The 25,765-nt window shown below is 41.3% G+C and overlaps 1 protein-coding gene across 2 annotated transcripts in view; it reads left to right on the top strand.

The window, feature by feature from the left end:
• LOC148023122 (uncharacterized) overlaps nt 1–25,562 on the top strand; it is an 84,599-nt gene extending 59,037 nt beyond the window's left edge. For both annotated transcript variants that reach the window (XM_087696117.1, XM_087696118.1), the window contains 11 exons: nt 8,512–8,595; nt 8,850–8,924; nt 9,004–9,057; nt 10,181–10,279; nt 10,419–10,457; nt 10,541–10,663; nt 11,033–11,110; nt 11,212–11,303; nt 24,723–24,770; nt 24,864–24,953; nt 25,092–25,562. In XM_087696117.1, the coding sequence (XP_087552243.1) occupies nt 8,512–8,595; nt 8,850–8,924; nt 9,004–9,057; nt 10,181–10,279; nt 10,419–10,457; nt 10,541–10,663; nt 11,033–11,110; nt 11,212–11,303; nt 24,723–24,770; nt 24,864–24,953; nt 25,092–25,206 (897 nt within the window). In that variant the 3' untranslated portion in view covers nt 25,207–25,562. The remainder of the gene's footprint in view (nt 1–8,511; nt 8,596–8,849; nt 8,925–9,003; nt 9,058–10,180; nt 10,280–10,418; nt 10,458–10,540; nt 10,664–11,032; nt 11,111–11,211; nt 11,304–24,722; nt 24,771–24,863; nt 24,954–25,091) is intronic.
• The last annotated feature ends 203 nt before the right edge of the window (nt 25,563–25,765 follow it).

Here is a 25,765-nt window from a genome sequence, read left to right as displayed (position 1 = left end):
AAAATAAAATATTTATATAAGTAAATAAGGAAAGCAACTGCAAAAAGTATCACCACCTGGTGACATATGCATTGCCAAACTTGCCACTTTGTGCCCCAACATTATGCCAACATTGTTATACATGGGGTTATTCATATTACCAGCCATACTAGGACACATTGGGCTTTGCACACCACGCATTGGTTGCTACATATAATGAGGAGTTGTGTCATACATCCTCATATGTGGTCCCAAACCCACCATAGCATGGAAACTAGTGCCAGTATCGAAGTACCTTGGTTGCCCCATCATATTGCATGCATGCTATGCTATCCAAAAAGCATTGGATTGGCACTTCCAAGTTAGCCTTGCATATGTATCAATTGCCCCACTCGCATCATTTGCTTATGCTCACTATCCACATTTGGAACATCATGCTATTGTATTGGCTCTTCCTTCGGTGCATCTTGCTATCTCAAAGCTCTTGAAGACTATTTCCTCTTCTGCCTTTGCTACTGTCCTTTAGGATTCAAAAAGCATATGAACTAAGGATAATTTGCCAATTGCATTAACATTTCAACTGCTATCCTTAGTTGATCTTTACACTGGTCATCCGATTTCTTCTCCTCTTGCTGATCATTAGCTTCAAGAGACCTAGAAGGACCCATGTTTTGGACTAAACCAACATTATTAGCTTGCTGTCCATGTTGCACGCCTTGTCCAAGATTAGGCATTGCATTTTCCATAACACTTTATGAATTTTCAGATTGAGAGGCATCATCCCTACTTAATCCCATCTCACTATCTGAAGACATTCTTACTCTAATGCTTAGCTGAATATAATTTCAGCACTAGGGCAAAGCTTGTGACCTTCAATTAGGTGCCTCAGGCTCACCAATTCGTGGTAATTGATGGTATCCGGGCAATGGAACCATGAAACCAGCCTTTCTTTTCAGATAGGGCGGTAAATAATTTGATTAAGCAGTAATTACAGCAAGCATAAAATTCTATAAACTGAAAATGCACACTTTACCACTTAAATCTTGGACATTAGATGTCAAGTTCGCCCCAAAATTGGCGCTCCTTGCAGTATTTTTTAATCTTATATTGCGAATGGAAGGAGTACAATTGAGATCCTCTGATTTCCTCTACTAATCCAAGTGCCTCTTGTTGTCAAAATTGACAAGTTAGTCTCCAAACCAATTTGCCCCTTGGTTTACTCAGGGATTGGTCTTAACCTTGCTCCTTGAAAGACAAATTTAGCCCCAAATCTGATATTGGCTGGCTGGCCTCTTGAATCTCTTTGAAATTTCTTAATTTCAGTTGTCGGAATTCAAGTCCTAAGCCCTTAATTTTGAGCATGCATCACAAGGGGGATTGTCAAAATCCTAATTTCTGCTGTAAATTAGGATTTACAGTAGAGATTGATTGAAATCTCTTCGTCCGATGGCTCAAATTGTTGAAAAATGTTGAGATAACTTGAGAGATGGCTAGAGGATGAGAGAAAATGCTGCTGTAGAGAGGGAAATTTTAGAGTTTCATCACGAGAATTGTTGAGAAACTGCTTTTGCCCTGCTCAAACAACCATGAAAGCTGACGCCTATAGCTTAGGACTGCCAAAAAGATTGTTGCCTCCTCCTGTATGCTGTCATATGCATCAAAAGGATCTTAGGTTATTGTCACCTACTTGTGGAGGACTCCAAATTGCTGTCACTTGCTAAGCTGGATAATGTTGAAAAATGGGATTAGAAGGTTGCCACTTGGCCAAGCTTGCCCATAAAAGTGGCAAAAACGTTTTTGGGGGTTGCTGGAGTCTATTCCAGCCATTGTGAGAGAGAAGGAGGCTGTTAGAGACCAAGGAGATACTATTGATGTGATTTGCATCCATGATATTGAGGGTTGAAATGACTTGTTTTTTGGCTGATTTTTGTTGTTTTTGAGGATTGAATGGTTGATTTTTGATGGATTTTCTATGTTGATGGATTGGTTTGGAAGTGTTTGAACCTATTTTCACTCATATCGGAAGAAATAGGTTAATTTTCAGAATATTAATATTAAAAATTAAGTTAATAACTATTCTAGTGCTCAAAAAATTAATTTAATTAGTCAATTAATTAAATTGGCTAGACCAATTTGTGTTCCAAGTATCCCTCAACATCTATTAACCCTTAGATTGTCATTGATTAATTAATTAATGCCTAGTCTCTAATGTCACCATCGACATTAGTGGCCAATCAATTGGTCTAGGCCAAAATCTAACAACAGGTATCACCTAGTGTGTGTTAGGCATAACTTATTACAACTTTTTATGTCGGGCATAACCTTTGGCACCAACTATATCCTTGAGGTCCTTGGCATGTTACCATGAAATAACTGCCATGTGCATCGTATGTGCCAAACAACTTTGCACATTTGGTTAATATCTTAATCAAATCTCATTGAGAAGATTAGAGCACCTTGAAATTTTACGTCTCGTGACAATTAGCTACTTAAACAGCCCAAAAAATACTAACCTAAAATGGTGTGCCGTTTGAGAGAGTTTTAAAATGGTGCCTAGTACAAGGTCCCGAAACTTGCTCTAAATAGACATCTTGCCCTCCATTTAGTCTCAATCTCGTTTTTGTAGGTTTCAAGCCCTCTAGCTTCATTGCCCATATCTTGTTCACAATGGCACATCTAGCGATCTGTTGAATTGTTGCATTTGTGATTTGTGGCTGTAGATATGATGATGTGGTAGGTTGATGGCAATAAAAACACAGGTATGATGATGTGGCAGTCCAAACACTAGCCAGAGATCATAAACGTAGCAGTTCAATAGATCGCTAACTATAGACAATGTGGTTGATCAGCAAACGCAGTAGAAATTGATGTAGACTATGCGATGGAGGTTGGAAACAGACACCTAATGGATGTAGACAACAACGGGTAGCTTCGACTAAGATGTCCTTTGCGAATGGGGTGTAGGTAGTGAAGCTAGAGGGCCTAATACCTGCAAAAACGAGATTGAGATTGAATGGAGGGCAGCATGCCTATTTAGAGAAAGTTTCAGAATCTCGTACCATGCAGTGTTTTAAAACTCATTGGAACTGTGCACCATTTTAGGTTTTTCATTAATTAAGTATTTTTGGGGCTGTTTAAGTGGCTAATTAATACTTAAGTTAGCTCAACATATTAAACGAGTTTGCTAACCTTATGAAATAGGTTTCTTGGCAACTATATGGAGGTTCGAGGAGTATCCTACAAAAATTAAGAGATTAGCTCAGGGAGAAAGCTTTTCTATCTTATGCTTAGGAGAGTGCATTGGAGTAGGGAGACTGTCGTCGAAGGGTGAGGAGCCTTTGAGTCTGCAAATTCGGGCTTGAAGATTGATGCCAATTGTTGGGGATTGACCTTGGAGGTGAAGGAAGAGCCAAAAACCTAAAACGCAAATGTAGCAACCTCGGATGAGCGACAGCAGGAAGTGTGACGCCTGATGAAGGGGAGGGGCCAAGAACCAAAATGCATTTGTCTAAGCTTAGAAAGTTGACGCCAAATGATGGTGCAGATGCAAGGTGAGAGAAGGACCTCCAAGGCAGCCAAACGCAAGGATGGATTGTCACTTGAAAGAGAAGATTTGATACCAAGCAAGTGGATGTTGACGCCATTAGGGGTGAGCACCAAGCGCAAAGGGGGAAGGGCTCTGGAAGGTGTTGCCTATGTGTAGATGATGATGCTAGCAGAGAAGGTGGAGCTTGCCACCATAAACACAACCCCTTGGCAATAGGGATGGTGGAAGAGAGAGAGAGAGAGAGAGAGAGAGAGAGAGAGAGAGAGAGAGATGATGGTCTCACAAAAGAAGCGAGGGAGAGTGTGGTGTGAAGTGGTGAAGAATGAATGGGAGCTCCAAAGACCCTAGAGAGCCTTTTTGGGGTTGGAAACTGAAACCAAAATGGGAATAAAGAAGGGAAACAATATGGAATGATGTGGCTTCTCAACACCCCCCTGTCAGGTTGAAGGAGACCATACCTACCTATCCCTCACCATATCCTCCTCCTGATACCCATAGATGCTAGCCACTGCCCATACCCAACCCACTACTTTCTATTTTAGGCATGAGCTAGGTGACATATATAACCATCACACATATGCTTGGCTCGCATAGTTTGAACATACTGTCCCTTTAGGGACACTCACCTCCCAGCTTATCTCCATCCTCCACTTGGTGGCTCTCTAGAACTTTCTGCACTCCACACACTCTAGTAGACCCACCTGACTTGGGACCATGCCTCAAAATAGGTGGTATGATGATAAGTGCAGAGAGCTATACAGATACCTTCAGATCCAAAGAGGACTTGGGTTTATCACAGAGAGGCTTTGCAGGCAGATGTTGATCTTGACTCATCATAAATGTCAGGCATACGAGAAAGCACGGTATTGGGACTTGTACCATTTGTTCATGAGTAAAGACGCAGCCAGAGCATGGTGTAGATTACGAGAGCCACGCTATCCCACACCAATTGGTGATCCAAAGACATGGTATCCCTATGCAGAGGGACTATATGATGTATCACACTAGCCACCAATTCCTCACCTAGTAGTGCCTTGCCCCACCACATACCTTCTTCACATATGATATGGTGAGGAGAGTGATAGAGCGCCTACAACATGGACGATTGATGGATCATACTGGTATACAAGGTGAGCACTTCATTTATGCAATTGAAATTTGGCCCCTCTCCTTGCTTTTATGTTCAATAGGGCCCTAACAGAATGCTTTCCAGATGAGTGGACCTTACATACCATCATACCCATCTACAAGTCTGGAGACTCCCTAGATCTAGGCTCTGAATCACAGGAGGGTCTATAGCAACATCTCTATGCCCTTCATGACTTTTGTACACAATGTGGGTTGATGGTTAATCTTGGGAAAACCAAAATCTTGATCTTCCACACATCAGGCCTAGTGAGGAGGAGATTAGTTTGCACCCCAAGAGCTGGATAGGTGGAGGTTGTGGACTCGTATGTCTACCTAGGGGCTACTTTCACTACATCTGTCGTTGACAGATTCACCATGGCATAGGCAACGAGAGACCGCCGACTCACATGAAGATACACAACATTTGCCATGATGGAGAGACAATGCCATCGAGCACACTTCCAAGAGCCTCGCACATAGAGGTGGATTTTTGACACATTGGTCACACTAGCCATGATGTATGGTGCACGCATTTGGACCCTTGGCTTGGCTACATACCTATGGACATAGATGGAGAGGCCACAAATCATCATGCTCTCATGGATGATTTACAACAAACTATCAGTACTGCATGAGATAATTGGAGCCGAGTTTGCTGCACCCCCAGATAGGCTACCTAGGAGAGCCTTCGAGGCCTCTAAGCAGCTTGCTGAGGTAGGACAAGAGACTTCATGGTATGCATAGGTTGAGCAATGGCTTACAGGATATGGGATCGACATGTACCATTTGATCCCCTTTTAGTGTGAACCTTACTCCCTCTTCATACACCTCTCCCACACAGAGAGGAACTTGGTCATGCAGTAGGACCTTTATGTTAAGAAGACTGCTAGGGTTTGCACTGAGGACACACAGAGTGTACGACCACGACAGAAACACAAAGACATAGACACAGACACAAAGGGAGAGAGAGAACACTCAAAACTCAAAACTCAAACAAAAAAACTCAAACACAAACAGAAGAAGGGAGAGAGAGAACACAACTCTGAAGTGAATGAATGCTGTAAATGAATGTAAGAGTGTACAGTGTACTCAAGGGTAGAGCAATGTCGGAGTGTGACGTCCACCGAAGACGGATCCCAAGTCTGTGAACCAGTCGGAGTGTAAGAGTGCTGAATAGTGAATGGTAGCAGGCTGGTCACCAAAACGCAGCAACCTGGAGGCTGGAAACTGGTAAATGCAGCAGTGTACCACCAATCGGGGGCTGGAAACTGTGCACAGTCTACTGTAAACAGCAGGATGAAACAATGCCTGAGAGTGTTAGGGCCTGCAATGCTGAAAACGCAGGCTGACTGACCCTGGAGATGATGGACAGCAGGCTGAAAGCAGTCGCCAGCAGCTGAGAGCTATCGCCTACAGCAATGGACAGGCTGAAGATGATGTGGCTGCAATCGATGATGGTTGGACAGCAGATGGAGGCGGGCTGCAGGCTGGAAACTGGACGCCAATAGCAGCAGAGGGTGTGTGGGCTGGTGTAACCTGCAAAACAAGGATGATTGCTGCATGGGGGCAGCCTGTCTATTTATAGATGTGGAAGGGCGCTCCAAAAATTAGGGTTTCCACTAAACTTTCTCGAACCGCTCCCCGTTTTAGGGTTTCCACTGAACTCTCTCGAACCACTCCCCGTTTTAGGGTTTTACTCTAAAAGAGCATTTTTAGTGTGTTTTGGGGCTGTTTAAGAGGCTAATCAGCAAGTAATGCATATTTTAGCTCAACACTTTATCAGTTGTACCTACAGCATTCATGGATTTCACCCAGGCAGCCCCTCCCCTCAAAGATGTCATACCTCAAAGACCACTTCATGAAGACCATAGTAGACGACTTCATTGGGAGACTTGGATACCTACATGTATATATGCCTCACGAGAGACAAGTAGCCATTGGCCACCTCAGGGTATCCTCCCACTAGCTTGAGATTGAAACTAGGAGGACGGCCCACATTCCTTGGGCGGAGCAGATTTGCAGGCTACGCTAGGAGGTGGAGAGCGAGGAGCACATCATCTGCAGATGCAGGGCCTATAGTGCAGTCTGAGCTAGGTACCCCCTACTATTTGGAGGAGACATGTCCCTTAGACTAGTCATGGAGTCCCCACACGAGTGTGACTTGGGCCAGTTCCTAGTCGAGATTTAGAGGCTCCACACATCGCTACTATAGGCATTCACTACACATAGAGAGGGGGACGCCAGCCAGCTCACTGATTTCTTCTAGATTGTGACCACACACACAACACCCATATAGAGGGGTGATAGTCCAAAGAGCCGAGGAGATTAGAGTAGCATGCCACCCGTGGATGTAGGGCTACTAGACAGATACTACATCAAAGAGAGAGAAGGGAGATCCGCCAGCGACATGAGCTGTAGCTGACAAAGTTGAGAGCCCACTCTAGATGTTACTCTCATACTATTTCATCCAGGATGTATGACATACTCTATCCATCGATCTTGATTGCGTGGAACTAGATATGGGGATATCATTCAACCACACAGCTAGACATCTACTACCTCATCCTCTTGTTGTATCCCCATATGATCATTATTTTGGTTTTGCACATCACCTTAGCTTCTTGTCACAGTATATCATTGACCATCTTTCAGCACGTCATACTTTGATATCCAGTGGTGACCAGCATTTTACACGTTTTTGTCTCTATAGGCTGGTTTTGGTCTCCACAGACGTTAATATATCTTTCTTTCTTTCTCTCTCCAGCCTGCACTCTCTCTCATCAGCCTGATCTGATTCCCTCACTAGTACCTTGAGCTGCGTGTAGGGAGTGATCGTTCCTCTTTGTTACAAGAGACCATCTTGCCAGCATGCAAAAATCTCTCTCTCTCTCTCTCTCTCTCTCTCTCTCTCTCTCAGTAGCAACAATTGAGCTCCAAAACAGGAAATCAAGGAGCAGTTGGTGCAAGCATTGCGACAGCTTGATGCTGTCAACCTCTTCCTGTCCGAGGGGTCATTATTGAGATTCGCTATTGTGGCCATGTGGAGTGGTTTCTTTTGTAGAACCAAACAAAACTTTGATCCTTTTTAGTCTTGATGGTGTCCTATTCTATTGCTATGTAGCAGCTGCAGACTCATTATTTGCCCTGTACTCTGCTTTTGGATCCAATTAAGCCTTTTTCAATGCATGCAAATACTGCTAGGAAGAGGAACTGCATGATTCTTAGTTGGCCATCTGATAGTCTAAGTGAGCAAGAAACTTTCTGCTGCAGAGGACAATCAGATTAATTATAATCAGGACACCTTGTAGCTAACTGGAACATGTTCAAAATATCAAAATGGCATACCGTGTGGAACGTGAAATGACAAAACTTTTGGCTATGTTAAGATGGCATGTTTCCACCTGATCTACCTTCAATAGTCTAAATAATTGGTTTCTTTTAGGCATAGATTCAGACCAATGATTTAGACCATAGAATAAAGATCAGGTGAAAAACATGCCATCGTAATGGAAAGTAATGCTTGTTTCATAACACTTCAATTTACTCTCTTGCACTAATCAGTCTTAATCTGGGTTAGGGAGTCCTTTAAGGCCGTTTACCTTTTTTTCGCATTGCTACTTTCATTCCATATATGATTTTACTTTTGCTACTTTTGTTCCGTATACATGATTTTGACGTACTTTTTTTGTTTCCCTTACCTAGTAGTTTTAAGAATAATTTGTGTGATAGTAACTCTAACATGTTGTACACTGCCTTTTCCAATCAATCTCTTTTACAACTTTTCTCTGTCTATGTGCATAAGAAAGCTCAACTTTAATCTGTTCAAAAATTTTACCCTCTGATTTGCTTATTGATAGGGCTATTTCAGACGTGCTGAGGCATTCTTTGCTTTGCGGGATTATGCCAGTGCAGAAAAGGATTATGAAAAAGCTCTGGAATTGGTAAGAACTGAGGCTATGACATTTTCCGGGTCTTTTAGTTATGAAGAAAAGACTCTGGATGAAGTGACCTTTACAATCTTTGACAACTGATGCTATTTTACATATTTGTTTTGGGATCTGTTGCTATAACACGATATGGAAGTGAATGATAGTATATGGTACGAAGTCGTATAACTGCAATAGATTCAGCAGTAGCTTTTGGCTACTTCTATTTACCACCTATTTTTCTGATAGATATGTGGTTTGTTTTTTAGTCTCCGGATGACACAACTGTCAAAAAGCGCTTGAGTCTTGTTCGTGAAGCTTCAAATGGCTTCTACTTTCGTCAAGTATGATTTCTGGAAACACTTCACATTGATAATAAGTATTTTTGAGAAGTAAGTTGAAACAAGTGGCTGGTTGTTGCAGCTGCTTCCAGGTCGAGATTTTTGTCTCAACCCAAAAGACATAATCGAAAGACAGGTTCTTTCTATCTTTAAGCTGGTTGCACAGGATGTATTCATTATATATTATTACAAACACTGTTCTGCTCTGGGAGCCTCTCTTTAGTTCCTTTCTTTAGCTGCTTGCACATGGTGTACCTATCTTTAAACTGCTGGCACACAATATACGAAGGATACAATAATCATCAACGCTGTTATTTTCTGGGAATTTCTGTAGTTCCCACTCCTAACATGCATCGACATTGAATTTAAGCTAGTGCCCTCTGTTCGTGTTACTTCAAACCTTGCTCCTGTTGCTTAACCTTTTTGTGAATAGCAAGCCAGACAAACTTTTTACTTGAGTGAACGATTCAAAAGTATTCTAGTTTCATGCCATCTAGGCCATGTGCTACTTGGCCTTTGCATTTAGACACTATATATTCTGGAAGCTGATACACTGAGTTATGGTCCTGAGGATATTTAAGGTAGTGTTTTTCTATTCTTCTGTAAAGTCCTTATGTGACTGCCCAATTGAGCTGATTTGTAATTTGTGCATTCAAAATGGCCCGAAAGAATGCATGCATTATTGGCCTGCTAGGTCTAGGTTGAGAGTTGATTGTTGATGTATTGCCTATCGATTGATTATTGATTTAGGCAGCTTCATTCTTTGGGTCTTAAAATGGTGCTTTGAGTTCTGTGCACTTGTAATCTGTATTCATGCTTATAGACATGTTGAACTTTACGTGTAAAGTATTAGCCTTATTTATTCTGGCAACAGACACTATTTGCCAGGTGCCATTTCCACAAAATTGATCCAGGTTTATGTTCGACTCTTTTGGCATTGTCCTTGCTCTTGTCACTGCGTTAACATTGTTATTGCCATTCTCATGCCTGTATCGAGGTGCTTCCTCTGCCATTGTCATCATAATTGCGTATGCCATTGCATCTGGTCATTTTTATTTCTAATGTGCTCCTTGTTTTGCTTGTTTCTTATTTATTCGAAAGCTTTTGAGAGTATCATCCATGACTAGAAGTGAATTTCTGAAGTTGACTACGACTTTGTTGAATACAGAAATATTGATTAATCTGATTTTTTGCAAAGTCACACTGCTGGAGGATTTTAGGTTTAAATGAACTGAGAAGTTTTTGGTCTTTTGATATAGATTTTCAGCAGTGCTGAACAGATGCAAAATTTTGTGTATCTTGTTGGTGATGCCAAAACTCGTGAGGCTGTGGTTGTAGATGGAGCATGGGATGTTAAGGTATCAAAGCTTTGGATAGACAAAGGTGTTCTGGTTGCCCTGTCTGGGTCATCTCTCTGATTGTGTGAACGTTTCACTTCATTTGATGATGCTTTATTTATTCAGAGCTCATACCTTTCTTGCATGCTGTTGGAAACAGGGGATTAGAGATGTTGCTGCTCAGGATTGCATGAACATAGTAAGTCTTATCTCCTTTTTGCCCTTTTTTGGATCACACATTTACACACAACTACAAACGCTGAAACCTTACAATTCTGACAGGTTGGAGCAGTTGTGACTCATTATCATTTTGATCACACTGGAGGCACTCCACCACCACCTTTTGATGCTCTTGGTATCAAGGTTCCAGGTGTTCGAGAACTTGCAGTGGAAGATAAAGTACCAGTAAGCCTGCTAGAACTCTCAGTGCATCTGGAGTTTTGGGTATGTAAAGACCATAGAGACCTCGAAGAGATGGTGGAAAATGTTGTATAAGGGATTGTGTTTTGGTGTGTGTTTCATAGTTTTGCATGCATACATTGTCCATTAAGTTGTAAATGCATGCCATGCATGTGTACAAACAGCCACGAAGTCTCTGCTTGCTGAGGTGCATGCTCTACTTCTTTTTAATACTTCCATATTTCTAATAGAAACAATTACTACATGCAGTCACACACTATTAGCACCTTGTTTTAACCCTCCTGTTTGCAAATAGTGACTTTACAGGTTTGCTTTCATAGTTCTTTCCTTGATGGATGGCAGTTTGCTTGACAGGTTTATGCCAACAAATGTGATGCTGAAAGCATCAAGAAGAACAACAATGTGCCAAGCACATCGATAACTGAACTTGAAGTCTGTGGCTTTGGTTAGATGCTTCAGGATAAGAGTTTGAGCATGAAAAGTGATTTGCTAAATGTTGCCTTTGTTGTTCTCTGTTTTTGGCTTATTTACAGGACTCAGCTGTAATCACAGTGGGGTCCATAAAGCTGCACTTTATACACACACCTGGGCATACACCTGGAAGCCAATGTGTACACATCCCGTTGTAAGTATGATGAATCAAGGAGAGCTTCTGCCATTAATTTTGGACATGCTACAGGTCCACACCACCCACCATGATCCCCATCTGCACCCACACGTGCACGAATGCACATGTGCAATGTGGAAAGTCTTTTGTTTTGGCCCGGTGGGGGCTTGGAGAGAGAGAGAATCAAACATGTAAAAAATTCTAATAGTTAGACAAAAATCGAGCACAGAATTTAAGGCTCATAGCTAAGGAAACAAGAGAAAAACCCAGTCAGAGTCTCTTATACACTTGAGAAAAGGTTTTTCTTTCTGGGGAGGGGTGGGGCATATAGTCACTGAGTAATGCCATTAATTTGACTGTGGGCCTATCTGAAATGTGACCAACTGGGTACCCATGAAAGCCTGTGAATGAGCTGTTGTTGCATCTAACAATCTTCTCTTTTCTTGATGACCCATAGAGCATAGATGAGGACAGACCAAATTCAGCACGTTGCGGTGTGGGCTGATGGTCAAGTTGTTCATATATGTCAGTAAGTGAGATTTGGCACAGTACCCTATCTCTGAAGCTATTGATAGCAGGGATCCGTAGTTGCAAATTTGGGATATGGTACAGATTACAACATATGTGGAGGCCTGGATCTCAAGAGCAGATGGATGCAAGGCACTGTCTAAATTCTTGAGCCACCCCATGTGTGTGGATATATGTAGTGCCCACAAAGATAGCTTGACACATGGGAACCAGATAACTGCAGGACAATACCATAGGCAGTGACCAAGCATCTTTAGGGAGTGAATCTTCTTGCTGAAGTACCCAACACAAAATGATGGTGTGTTACCAACTAGAAAACCATATACTCCTTACGGTTTTGGAAGCTGTGCCATAGTTGCTTCCCAAAAGTGCCTAAAAGCTTGAATTGTAGTGCTGACTTGTCCCTGATGGGTCAAGTGGACTGCTTGACTGAGTGGTTTAATGGAAAAATGAGGTGCCTGGATACGAAGGGGCAGAGTAAGGTGCATGCTGATGCCACTCTCCATGATTCGATTACAAGTGCAGGAGAGGGTGTTGGTCTGAAATTCATCTGTGCCAAGCAGGACCAGACTGAAGTGGGGGAAGAGGTTAATGTACAGTACACCCTGTTAAAGGGCAGAGCTAAAGCCTAAGTAAGCAAAACCATCAGTGGAATCAAGATTTGAAGGTCCATGTGTAGTGCCTATATGTGCAAAGATGCGTGGTCAAAGAATATTTTTCCCTGAAATACTGGCATAGCATTTGCCAAGCTTGATATGCTCACCATTTTTACTTTGATTGTCTTCATGGCTGCTAGGATTTTTGGTAATGAATAATTGCTGTTTGAATGATATTGTGCATCTGTAGTCACTTGAGTGTTACAGTGAGGATACACTGGGTTTTGCAGAGAAAAAACAATGTATGAACATGACTTACACACTGAACTTAGACAATAACACAAATGAATGAATGATGAATGCTGTAATGGATAAACGATGAATGAAGATACAACTGAGTTGTTCAAGGAGCAGAGGCTGTCGGATAGCCATATTTTCTCATGGGACTCAGCTGAGGGAGTGCCATCCTTCGAGAATAGATCCGCAGTGCAATAAACCACCAATGCTGATGAAGAAACTTGATGTAGAACACTCTGGCAGCAGTGCAGATGAAGAGGACTGTCAAACATAGTAAACCTCGGGATAGATGATGGCAGAGAAAGATAGCTTAGCGACTGCCTCTTGAGGGAATGGCAGCAGCTGGAAGGCAAAATAAAGGAAGGAATGACTGTTGCAGGTGCAAACACAGCATGTAGGAGGGTGTAGAAGAGCAAGCCCTGTAGCAACAACTCATGGAAGAGAAACTGCTTGCTGTAAAAAGTTAAAACACAGCAGTGAGGAGTGTCTAGGCAGTTGGGCAGCACCACCATAGGCCAAGTGGTAGCAGGCACAGCCAGGGCCGCAGCTAGAATAGCTGGTTAGCAGTAGCCAGGTGGTGGACAGTGGCTAGTAAGAGTGAGGAGATGAAGATGGTGAAGATGATGATGGAGGCCACATGGTAGTTCATGAGACTCATGGTAATGCGATAGTAGATACATCAAAAAAGGCAATCTAAAGCAATAATGTCTCAAGAGTTAGGTCTACCACATAAAAGATAAGGGGCCACTGGTCAGCCATGGAAAAAAATATGAGGATGCAACATAAAATCAACCATCTATAGCAGCAGCATCTACGCCAATGGAGGTACTTAGATCTTGATCTCCTCTGACTCATCACTATCCTCATTAACCAATGAGACATAAGCATTAGGAGTCCTTGAATCTCTTGGAATAGCTGAAATGCTAGCTTCATCTATTGATCTCTGACACTATGAAGTAGTTTTGCTATGTATGCTGCAGCTCGGGGCTATCATCTCCTTGTAGAGCATGGCATATATGTCATGCATCTTTGATGTGATGTTTGGAATAAAGTTCACCTTCTTTATATTGATTTTGTCAATGTTTACCTATGTTTTATTTGACATAGAGAAAAAATCTATCAAAATTGGCATTTAAGAGTCAAAGACCCCTTCCAAAATAAACTAGTCATCCGAGGGTCTCGATCACTAACAATCAACTCTAGCATATCATGATACTTAAAGATGTGCTAAATCGTGCCATATGATCAGCCTTTCTTTTCTTCCTCACCGGAATGAAATGGACTTGTTTGCTAAACTTGCAAATGGTAGTCTATATCCCATCATTCCCTGTAGGTGTCCTAGGAAGCTCAAACATAAAGTCCATTGCAATGCTTTGCTAAGGTCTATTTGGAACAGGCAAGGGCTACAATAAACGTGGCAATTTTGCCTATCATGCTTTACCTTCTGACATATGATGCATGTCCTAACAAGCTGTTTTACAACATGCCTCAAAGTTGGCTAATAAAAGAAATTCTCAACCCATTACCATACATGAAGCACATGCTAGAGAGAGTGGTAGGAAAGGAAGCCTACATTTTTCTAGATGGCTTCTTAGGCCATAACCAAGTTCAAGTCCATCCAAATGACAATCATAAGAAGATAACATTCACCACCAAATGGGGAGTGTTTGCCTACATAGTCATACCATTTGGATTGGCTAACACCCCTACTAGCTTCTAGCATCTCATGTGTGCCATCTTCAAGGATATGCTCAGAAAATGATTGGAATTATTCATTGATGACTTGTGTGTCCACACCAATGCCTTGACCGTGGCATCAATACATCTGTGTCCTGCATACGAAGGAGTATGGCTTCAGTGATAACTCTGGGCCTTACCTGCTTTGTGACACAATTGTCCATGCATCATAAAAAATCCATCTTTAGCACAAAGTGTTCATATCTCTGGCCATTGCAAAGCTGACATAAACATTAGCAAAGACTGAATCAACAACATATTGCTATTTCATGGATTTTAACTCAATGTGATAAACTGTGTTGACGGTTGAAATTTGTGGCTTACGTGACAGTGCATCAGCCACAACATTCTTTTTACCATCAGTATATACAATCTAAAAATGAAACATAGAGAGAAAATTTGCCTATCTCATATGCTTCTTTGATAACTTTGTCTGCATTATAAAGTACCTCAAAGTTCGATGGTCTGTCTGCACTATAAAATCAGCCCCCTATAAATAATGTTTCCACATAGACAGTGCATGAATTACGGCCTAGATTTCTTTCTCATAGATTTGCAAATTCTTTTCTGCACTGTGGAGAATTAGGCTCTCATAAGCCGCAACTCGACCATCCCGCATAAGAATGGCCCCAATGCTGCTACCACATGCATCACATTGAACTACGAATGATTTTCTTAGATTGGGCAACACAAGTAAAAGATCTGAAGTCATCTTTTCCTTTAACTTTTCAAATGCTGAAATTTCCATTGCTGTGCATCTAAATGGCATGTCCTTCTTCTGCAAATCATGCAATGGAGATGCAATATCAGCAAACCCGCGTAGATACTTCCTGTAGTAAAAATGTAAACCCAAGAATCTGTAGATCTTATGTGTATTTCTCAAAGGTGGCCATGATCGTATTACCTCAACCTTTGCAGGGTCCATGCGGATACCATTAGTAGATACAATGTCCCAAAAAGTGGATGTCATACAAAAATAATTCACTTTTCTTGTCATTGATAACCAACTTATGCTTATGTAGTTCATTGAACACAATGTCCAAGTATCTTCTATTCTTTGTCTCATTCTTTAAATAGATAATCATGTCATCAAAGAAAGTGTCCACAAATCCTCTATGTGGTTTGAAGATGTGATCCACCATGCGATTAAAAGTGGTAGGAGCATTCATGAGTCCAAAATGCATAACACGAAACGCATACAATCCAAAAGATGTCCTAGACACATCTTCCGGTCTAATGCAGATCTAATGATACCCACTTTTCTAATCTATACGGTTGAATATGGTTGTCCCTTGCAATCTATCCATAACATCATTGATCTGAGGAATCGAAAAGTGATTTTTTTATTGTGATCTTGTTCAGAGCACGATAATCAATGCGCATATGCCATGAACCATCATTTTTCTGCACCAAAAGCACTAGAGAACAAAAAGGAGATGAGTTGGGCTGAATCAACTCTTTTTCTAATAGCTCATTCACCTGACTCATAACCTTTTGTTGGACTGCATTGACTTTGTAGGTTGGCTTATTAGGTGGGCTGTGAAGAAAATTGCTAAGGTTTGCACTAAGGAAACATAGAATGTACGACCACGACAGAAACACAAAGAGATAGACATAGACACTGAAAGCAAAACTCAAACCCTAAACACAAAACTCAAAACTCCAAACTCGAACATAGAAACTTAAACACAAATAGAAGAAGAGAGAGAAAAACACAACTCTGAAGTGAATGAATGCTGTAAATGAATGTAAGAGTATACAGTGTACTCAAGGGCAGAGCAACGTCGGAGAGTGACGTCCATCGGAGACGGATCCCAAGTTTGTGACCACCAGTCTAAGTGCCTGAGGAGATAGATGCTGTAAGTACAAGTGATAGTAGACACTGATCAGCAAACACAAACAATAGGAGTGTGTGTGATGCTGGCGGCTGTCTTAGATAACAAACACAGATTTGAATATGCCGCAAGATGATGAATAGCTAATGCTTAGATTGCACAGGTGCAAATGCAGGCTAGAACAGTGTCTGATGTGGCTGGCGATGACTGGATGATCAGATCGTAGTAGATGATGATGTCACTAGCAGTTGACATTAGCATGGATGAAGGCGCCAGCAACAAGAGCAAACATAGATGGAGTGGTAGCAGTCACAAGGGCTAGACAGCCACGTGGGAGAAGGTTGATGGTTAAAATCTGCACGTGGAGTGAGAAACTTGCACACAAGGGATAGGTTGAATGGGGGCAGTCTGTCTATTTATAGATGTTGAATCCTAAAAAGTAGGTTTTTGGGAGACCATTGAAACTCTCTCGGACTGCTCTCCTTTTTAGGGTTTTTCATTAATTAAGTGTGTTTTGGGATTGTTTAAGAATGCTAATCAGCTGAAAACATGGGCTACTTCTAGGGATAAGATCCATGCCATCATCTTCTGGCCTTTCAAGCGATAGTTGCATTGGAAGTGACTGAGAGAAGCAATTAGCTTACATTTTCAGAAATGACATGCGATCCTTCTCTAACTTAGACATGTTTTCAACATTCTCATTATCATCTTTATCGTTAGTAAAAACCAAGTATGTTGAAAGGTGATTTTTCATTACTTTAGAAATGGCAACTACAGATACAAGGGGGATAGATTCACCTTTCAACTTTACATCAAGTGTAAGTGCCTTTTCCTTATGTTGAACAATGATCTTTTTTACACGAGAATCAATCACAGCATGCATATGATGACACCATGGCATGCCAAGGAATACATCACAACCTTCAAGTGGAGCAATGAAGAACTCTTCGCTGTCCACATATCCCTGTATATGCAACCGAAGCTTTCCAATGATCGGTGTGACGAGCTTTGCAAGGCCTTTATATGCCATTTCAACTTCCCACATGGGTCCCATCTCATCCTCTCTAATGCCTAGACAGGCTGGCATGTCTACAGAGATGAAGTTGGCTCATGCACCATTATCAAAGAAAATCAATGCATACTGGTCCCAAATTTTGCCCCATGCTCTGCACAACTCAATAGCATCATCATTGGGCTAATCACTACCAACATCAGGCACCAATTCCACTGATATTTTGGGCTTCTTTCCTTTAGAATCTCCTTGATTTTCTGATTTTCCAGCTTGTTACTTATTGGGACAATCCCTTGCAACGCGACCCTCTTATTCACAAATAAAACATTTATTTGTAGCCATCAATTCCTTACATTGTGCCAATGTTTTCGAGTCCTTTCTTTGTTGTTTTTGCCTCTTTACAAGAGGATTTTCAGATCTGGCTCTTTTCTCAGCCTTAAACTTCTTTTTATTCGGCTTCTTCCCACCCTCTAGGAAGCCCGAATCCTTTCCATGTAGCAAAGCATTGGCTGTAGTAGTAGTCTCTATGAGCTTAGACATGCTAGACATGGTGGATTTAATGCAGAAATTCCCTCTTTCTAGGAAGCTCGAATCCTTCCCACACAGCAAAGCATCGGTTGTGGCAATAGCCTCTATGAGCTTAGACATGCTAGACCCGTACGGTTGATTTAATGTGAAAATCCCTGATTCCTTTGGGCAGCCAACTTTCCACTTGCTTATGAAGGGAAACAGAGTGATAATAAGTAATAGGCAACAATGCATCCCAAAACTTCTTATTATATCGCTCCAAATTCCTACATTCCTTAGTATCCAACTTATTTCAAGCTGCCATGATGTCCACCTCAAAGGTACTTAGTAAATGAATATAACTTGAAATGCATAAATTACCTTAATAATCTCGGACATTGGACACCGTTTTGACCCCAAAATTGGCGTCCCTTTCAATATTTCTTTACCTTGATTGCTAATGGAATGAGTACAAGTTGAGATTTACAATCTCCTTTGCTGTTCCAAAAAGCCTTTTTGCTGTATCAACCATCAACAATCAATTTGGGCCAATTGTCCCTTGATTTTTCACCCAGGACTCGCACAAACGGAACCACCAATTGGCCAAATATTGCCTCAAATTACAATGAATGGGCTGGCATTTGAATTTCTTGATAATTACACAATATCTAGGTACTGAATTTAGTGTATGATGCCTTCACCAATTGGCACGGGTCTCGAGGTGGCTGTCAAATCCTAAATTTTGCAAAAATTTAGAGTTTACAGCAGGGATCTCTTTGTTGTCCACCAAATTTGGCTGAGATTTGGTCAAAATGATTGAGAAATGTTGAGATCTCTTAAGAATGGATTGGAGAAGGTGAGAGAAAGCCTAGATGAGAGAGAAATCTGATTTTCTTCGCGAGAAAACCCTAAATTCAGCGTGTTGCTTGCTCGAGCCTGCATTTAATGCAGTTACCTACTGCCAGGCACCTCCAAAATGCTCTCATCTGATCAGCAATGCTGTTGCCAGCCCTTGGAATGTGACTCCCTGTTGTCCCCTGCTTGTTGAGGCCTCCAGATGGTTGTCTTTTGCAACAAAGTGCTGTTCTTTGATTAGAAAATGGACCAACAACTCTCTCTCTCCCTCTCCCAAGCTGTAAAACTGATTGAATGGCTGAGACCTAGCCCCCAAAAACGTTTTTTCAGTTTGCATGAGCATTTTTACCAAGTGGTAGCCTTCTAAACCCATTTTTCAGCATTATCTAGCCATTTAATTATTTTCAGAATTAAATGATCTTGAAAATTAATTTCAGCCCTTTTGGATGTGCCCATTCATAATTAAATTGGCTAGGCCATTTGTAACTTGGAGTGGTCTCCAACTTGTGTTGACCCTTAGACTGGCAATAATTAATTAATTAATGCTAGTCCCTAGTGTTGCCATTGTTACTTATTAGCCAAACCATTGACCTAGGATTCAATCTGATACCAAGTGACCAACAAAACCTAGTCGGCATAACTTATCACAACTTTTGCCTTTGACACCCATTGCATCCTCGAGGTTTTTGGCCTGTCACTACAGAATAAAGTCATTTACCATAGCTATCTTAAAAGAATTTCAATTATGTTTTACTTCACAAGTTGTTGAACATTCGATGTGGTGGCAATTCCCTCCAGAATAGTTTGTACTTCATTCAAAATTTGTCCTTCTTGCCACATAATAATTTGCAACATTTTCAAAGTGATGTAACCAAGAAAGTATATCTTTGGTTTGAAGATTCGAAAATTGGGCAAATCTTCCTATCTTGGGTTATTGATAAAGAAATAGAAGAAGAGACCGCTTGATTAGCCAATAAATATAAAATAGCTTGATTACTAGGAGAGATTTATTGATTGGTAGAGGATAGTTTTTGCAATGCTACATTGAAAGATTCTTGTTCTCTTGTCTTTTCGAGTTTTTCCTCTCTTAGTGTTTGTCGGACATACTCTGTGTTTCTCTCAACAAACCTGACTTTCCACCTGTATCGCTGCATATTTTGACCTAGTATCAAAGCATACTTATTGTTTTGACATAGTATAAGAGAGCAGGAGCTTAGAGAGCTACAGATCCTGTTTATCAAAGAAGGCAAATACAAGTTGCAATTTTGGCATGATCTACTAATTTTCCCTTCATTTCCGCACATCACAAGGAGATAGAGATACCCTTCTCTTCCTCTTCTTCCCATCCTCCATTTACAGGTTGACACTCAAGTGCTATGACTTCTCCATAGGTAGATGAATAGATCACTGGGTGCTCCTCTTCCGGCATCACCGGATCCCCCACCGATACCTACCAACATGGGACTTTGCTTCCTATAGTGCCACAATATATGTGTGTACCCCCATGCACTTGTGCCACCTCTTTCTTCTAGGCCATAGAGTTTATTATGGACTGGCTTTCAGATTTTTATGCTCAAGTCAATACGACACATCTGATGATACTAAGACCTCCTTGCCACCACCGCAATGTGCTATGGAGGTTGCTTCTACTTCTTCTAGGGTTTTAGAAATGCCACCTTGACAACCCATGGTTCTACAATCTGCTCCCTCGAGAGACAATGATTATTGGCCACGATCCCCTCAACAGTTTGCTCCTTCGAGAGACAGTGGTTGTTCAACTCCTTCCATTACTTCGCTCCGCAGTCCACTCCATCGACAGACATTGACTATTATCCATTCAACAAGAACCTCACCTTTCCCCACCTTCGACTACTTAGGCTCGAGAGGCCACCTCTAGGAGTTTTTCAACATCCTCAACATCCTTTACCCTTAGAGGGGATCCCTCCTTATGAAAGTGCTTCTCCCACTATTCTCTCTCTCTGGATGCTTGTTTTCGAGCAGTCATTTCTCCTCTTGATATTCAGGATCTTAAGGTGCCACTTAGATCACGGCCTTGGAAGTTTAGCCATGACTTGGTGACGAGGCTTTCGAATTCCTTACAGCATGGAGTTATGGAGCTTGTGGCTTTTCTCCTGAGGTGGAGTCAAGCTCTACAATTCATCCTATTACTTACTATCTTTTAGGTGGAAATCTTGGATCTTAGGGATTCTTTACATCTTCTCCTTACCTCTCTTCACTCCTTTTTCTTCATCCCTTTTTGGGTCTAGGAGGGGGTTGTTGAGAAACTACTCTTTGAGTCTAGTTATTACAACTAGGGTTTTATCATAGATAGCCCCAAAATAGGTTGGGCATCCACATTTTGGGGCGCTATCCTATAATGATCAGTGGGGTGCCTTCCTAGAGTAATCTGTGAGGCGCCACCCTAGATAGCTTGGTGCCTATATATAGGCCACCCCTCATTGAGTTCATTCTATCTCTTGGTCACTTTTTCTCTTTCCAGCCCTTCTAGTACCCTCACACCCTTTTAAGAGGACAGTGCAGTTTGTGACTCATGGCTTTTTTCCATTACCAATACATGAGTACCCTTCTCCTTCAAGCTCCACCTTTATTTCCATTTTCTTGTTTGGAGGTTTTTCTCTTATCTGATGTCATCTTTCCGAACTAGGTGTCAGCATCTTCCTGCTTGGTGTCACCTCCGCACGTGGTGTCAGTTTCTGCAGCCCTACGTACCTGCGTTTTCGGCTTGACAAGCCTTCAGAGGTTGCGTTTATCCTCTTGGTGGCTGTTCCTTCACTTGGTGACCTCTATCTCATCAGGTGTTAGCTCACACATGCCTTCGGCATGTGTGTTTGTAGCCCTGGCCCGCCTCGTGGTGTTCGAGGACTGCGTTTCACTCCCTCGACAGTTGGTGATCTTCTTTGTCCCTGACAACATCAAAGGACCGCGCTTTACTTCCTCGATAGGTGTCCGTCTTTAGGTTACTTTGGTAGCCCATGGCTTAGAGGATTGCATTTTGCTTCCTTCATTGTGCAGATTTCCATAGGTGTTGTTGCCTAATTCAGTCAGGATAGTGCAGTCATCTTCGACTCCACTCTATTAGCTTTTCTTTAGGCAGCATGATTCAGTGCTTCATCAACTTGTTCTCTTGTGTTTTTGAGTTTCTCCCTACGGTCTCTCTACATCATCGCACATTCTGATATGGTGTCAAAGCATGCCTATTATTTTGATAATCCCATGTCTCGAGCCTAGGAAGGATCAATGCAAAGTTGCATGTTAGCCCTACACTAAAATACAAAACCTTGCAAGAGAGATCAGAGTCTGCAAAACAAAGGTTAATAGTGAGATGCTCCAAAGCAAAGCAAACAAAAAAGTAAAGTGAAATAAACGATGTGTAATAAGAGTGTGTGTATGAGTGAATGCAGCAGAAGACTAAAGAAGGAAAATCTAAGGATCTGGCCACCATCGTGTTCTTTCATTTGTAGGCCGTTGTTAATGAAATACATGATTGGGGGGGGGGTGTCTAGTGTGGGATATAGGAGGAGACCCTGGAATGGAGGCAAATAGTACAATGGGTGAGAAACCAACAAACCAATTAGTTAATCCTTGGGTAGTGAAAGATATGGGCTATTGAGGCTATTAGTGTGCCACATGTCTTGCGGAAGTGTGCTAGGAGCAGATGAGGCAGTAGCAGGAGGCGTAGCCACAGTGGACTATCCAATAGGAGTGGAGGTAGATGCAATGGTCTATTGTGGTTTCTAGGTGGGAGACCTTGGGCCTTGGGCCGTTCTGTTTTGGTAGGATGAAAACTACATTTTTGGAAATTGTGGTAATTGCATCTTTAGTGGCTGAATGCGAAGCCTTATATGATGCCTCACTGAGGCTATCCACTCGAGGAGCTAGCTTGTAGAGTTAAACCTTCAATGCAAGATTTCGAGAGTTATCTGATGTGTTAGCTAGAGTTCCATAACGCTTGTTGGTTATTTGATCATTGTCTAGAACTGCTTGGATCCATTTTCATTTTACTCCAGAGGTGGAGCTAGGTACCATTCGGCTAGAATTTGTGTCATTGTTAGATAATTACACTAATATCTTGACCAAATAGGTCAACTGCTCTATCCTTTAGTATCATAGTTAGTGATTAGGATCGGTCCTCCCTCCGCTTCGATATTGATAATCCGTCTATCACGAGAATGTGAAATTTTAAAACTTTGCTTAGCATTTGATTAAAAGTTAATGAAATGTGCTAATGTGACTTGCACATGTGAGGTGAAAGTTAATTATTTCACAGTATGGGACCCCGAGCCTCGAGATATCAGTTGGTGTGAAAGGCAAAAGTTATAATAAGCTATGCTTGATATATACTAGGTGGTACCTTGTGTCAGATTTGGACCTAGACCAATTTATTGACTACTAATGTCAGTGGTGGTGACATTAGAGATTAGGCATTAATTAATTATTTAATGCCAATGTGAGGGTTAGTAATTACTCAGGAATACTTTGAAGACAAATTGGTAATTATAGGCTAGTGAAATTAATTTTTTGAGTAGTATTAGAATAATTATTAAATCAATTTTCAGAAATAATATTTTGAAAATTAGTTTAATAAGCTGAAAAATACTGGAAAATGGGATTAGGAGGTTGCCACTTGGCAAAACTTGTCTATGCAAGTGGAAAAAAGGTTCTTAGGGACTGTGGAAGTTTACTCAAGCCATTGTGAAAGAGAAGAGGATTGTTAGAGAGCAAAGAGAAGCTACTTATGTGATTTGTAGCCTCCAAGGATCAGTCCTATAGCATGTGACAACAATTTGGAGTCCTCCAAGAGCAAATGACAGCAGCCCAAGGTCCGTTTGGTGTAGATGACAGTATACAAGAGGATATAGTAGTCTTTCTGGTGGTCTTAAGTTGTAGGTAACAGCTTCTATGGTTGTTTGAACAAAGTGCGGTTTTTTCAGCATTTCTTGTAATGAAACTCTAAAATTTCTTCCTCTACAGCATTCTCTCATTTCCTAGCCATGTCTCAAGTTATCTCAGCATTTTCTAGCGGTTTGACTCTTGAGCCATTAGAGGAAGAGATTTCAGTTGATCCTTGTTGTAAACCCTAATTTACAGCATAAATTAGGGTTTTGATAGCCCCCTCGGGATGCGTGCTCAGAATTGAGGGCCTAGGACTTCAATTCCAATAGTTGAAATTGCAGAATTTTAAAGATTTGGGGCTGAATTTGTCTTTCAAGGAGCAAGGGTGAAGGCTAGTCCCTAAGCAAACGAAGAGGCAAATTGGTTTGGAAGCTTGTTGGTCAATTTTGACAACAAGAGGCACTTGGATTAGTGGAGGAGATCAGAGGATCTCAATTGTACTCCTTCCATTTGCAATATAAGATAAAGAAATATTGCAAGGGGCGCCAGTTTTGGGGCCAACCGAGCGCCCAATGTCCAAGATTAAAGTGGTAAAGTGTGCATTTTTAATTTATGTGAAATTTATGCTTGTTGTAATTAGTGCTTAATCAAATTATTTACCACCCTATTCTGGTTTCATGGTTTCATCGTTGGGATACCATCAATTCCCTTGACTTGGTGGGCTTGAGGCACATGATTGAAGGTCAGAAGCTTTGCTCTAGTTTAAAATTGTATTCAGCTAAGCATTACAGTAAGAATGCCATCAGATATATATGTAGTGGATCTCCATGTTGGCTTTCAAAGTTTATATAGTACAATTTAGGATAGTGCCCTTCTTGGGTGCTAAGAGGGGAGCCATGAGAAGGAGATGAAACACAAGTCAGAGCCTTACTGACTTCTTCTGGTATTTATTAATTGACATTTTAAAATCATGCTGTTTAGGGGGTCTAAATATATTATTTATATGATGTATCACATATGAAGGGTCCTGTTCAGCAATAAGATCTCTTTCCACTCTTGACAACTGGAAAATAAAGAGTACTATTTTAACTGTCCAGCAAACAAAATTGCATTTTGCAATAAATAGAACAAATTTAACAAATGTTCACTAAATCAGCAAATCCAACAGTGCATCATTGAGGTTTGGACTTTACTGACCAACTTTAAGCTAGTGCAGGCCCACTCAGGATTATCTGCTCTCAGGAGACACACTGTTTATTGGAAGGTGAATCCCACCTCTGACACCAATATGTTCTCTTTCCTTCAGACTTTTGACATTATGGGCTTGGTGAACTATTTAATACTTCACTGCTTGCAGTTGTGGGAGACTAGATTTACCAGATTGCGATGCCAAAGCCATGTATGTAAGCTTACAGAAAAAGCTTGCAAGCCTACCTGACAACACAAGGTCCAGCTTTGAATTTACATATCATCACGAATTTGTGCTAGCATAGCTTTGACAGGGTGTTAAGAATATTTTGAGAGGATTTTCCAAAAGCTGAGATCTCTCTCTCTGGTTTTCTTTTGGGTGGTTTGGGTTTTGCAGAGTCTATCCTGGTCATGACTATGGAGGACCATACACGACAATTGCAGATGAGAAAAAGAGAGGCTTTTTGAGACCTGTATCGGAACGAGATTGGCTGAGAAGCCACAGATTGTGAGATCAGGGACCTGGCATGTTGACACGTGAGTCTCCCGCATGATTATAAGATGGAGAGGTCAGCATTTTGATGTGCTCCTTAAGCATTGTGTTCTGTCTGCACTGATCTCTGGCAAACTCTTGTATAATTGAAGCGAACTTGTAGATTGTGTTGTCGAGCTTGAAATAGTTCTTGGCCTTTCTTTGTAGTCCTCTTTGGCTATGATCTCCCTTATGTTAATATAGTCTGTAACTTGCAAGAAGGTTGGGGCCATCCGCAATCTCCAAACTTTACTTTTAAATTTCCAGCATACATAGCCTTGTGGAACAATGAAGACAAAATACTCAATAATGCAGACTGATATGAAATCTTGTGTATCTTCTTAGCAACTTGCTCCTCGTCTTTATCTCCAACTCTCTCCAATGCCATTAGGTTTGACTGCAGATGCTAATCTAATGAAGTATTTTAGGTGTGAGTGATGATTACCTCACATATGCTACTTCAACCTTGAAAATGCAATATGGAATGGACATGATGCTTCAACATGAAGAAATGTAGTGCTTTACCTCTATCTTGGTGA

Source organism: Lygodium microphyllum, chromosome 16, assembly GCF_053477565.2.
Source record: "Lygodium microphyllum isolate KBCC chromosome 16, Lygodium_microphyllum_v1.1.10, whole genome shotgun sequence".
NCBI lineage: Eukaryota > Viridiplantae > Streptophyta > Polypodiopsida > Schizaeales > Lygodiaceae > Lygodium > Lygodium microphyllum.
This window is presented reverse-complemented; position numbering and strand designations above follow the sequence as displayed.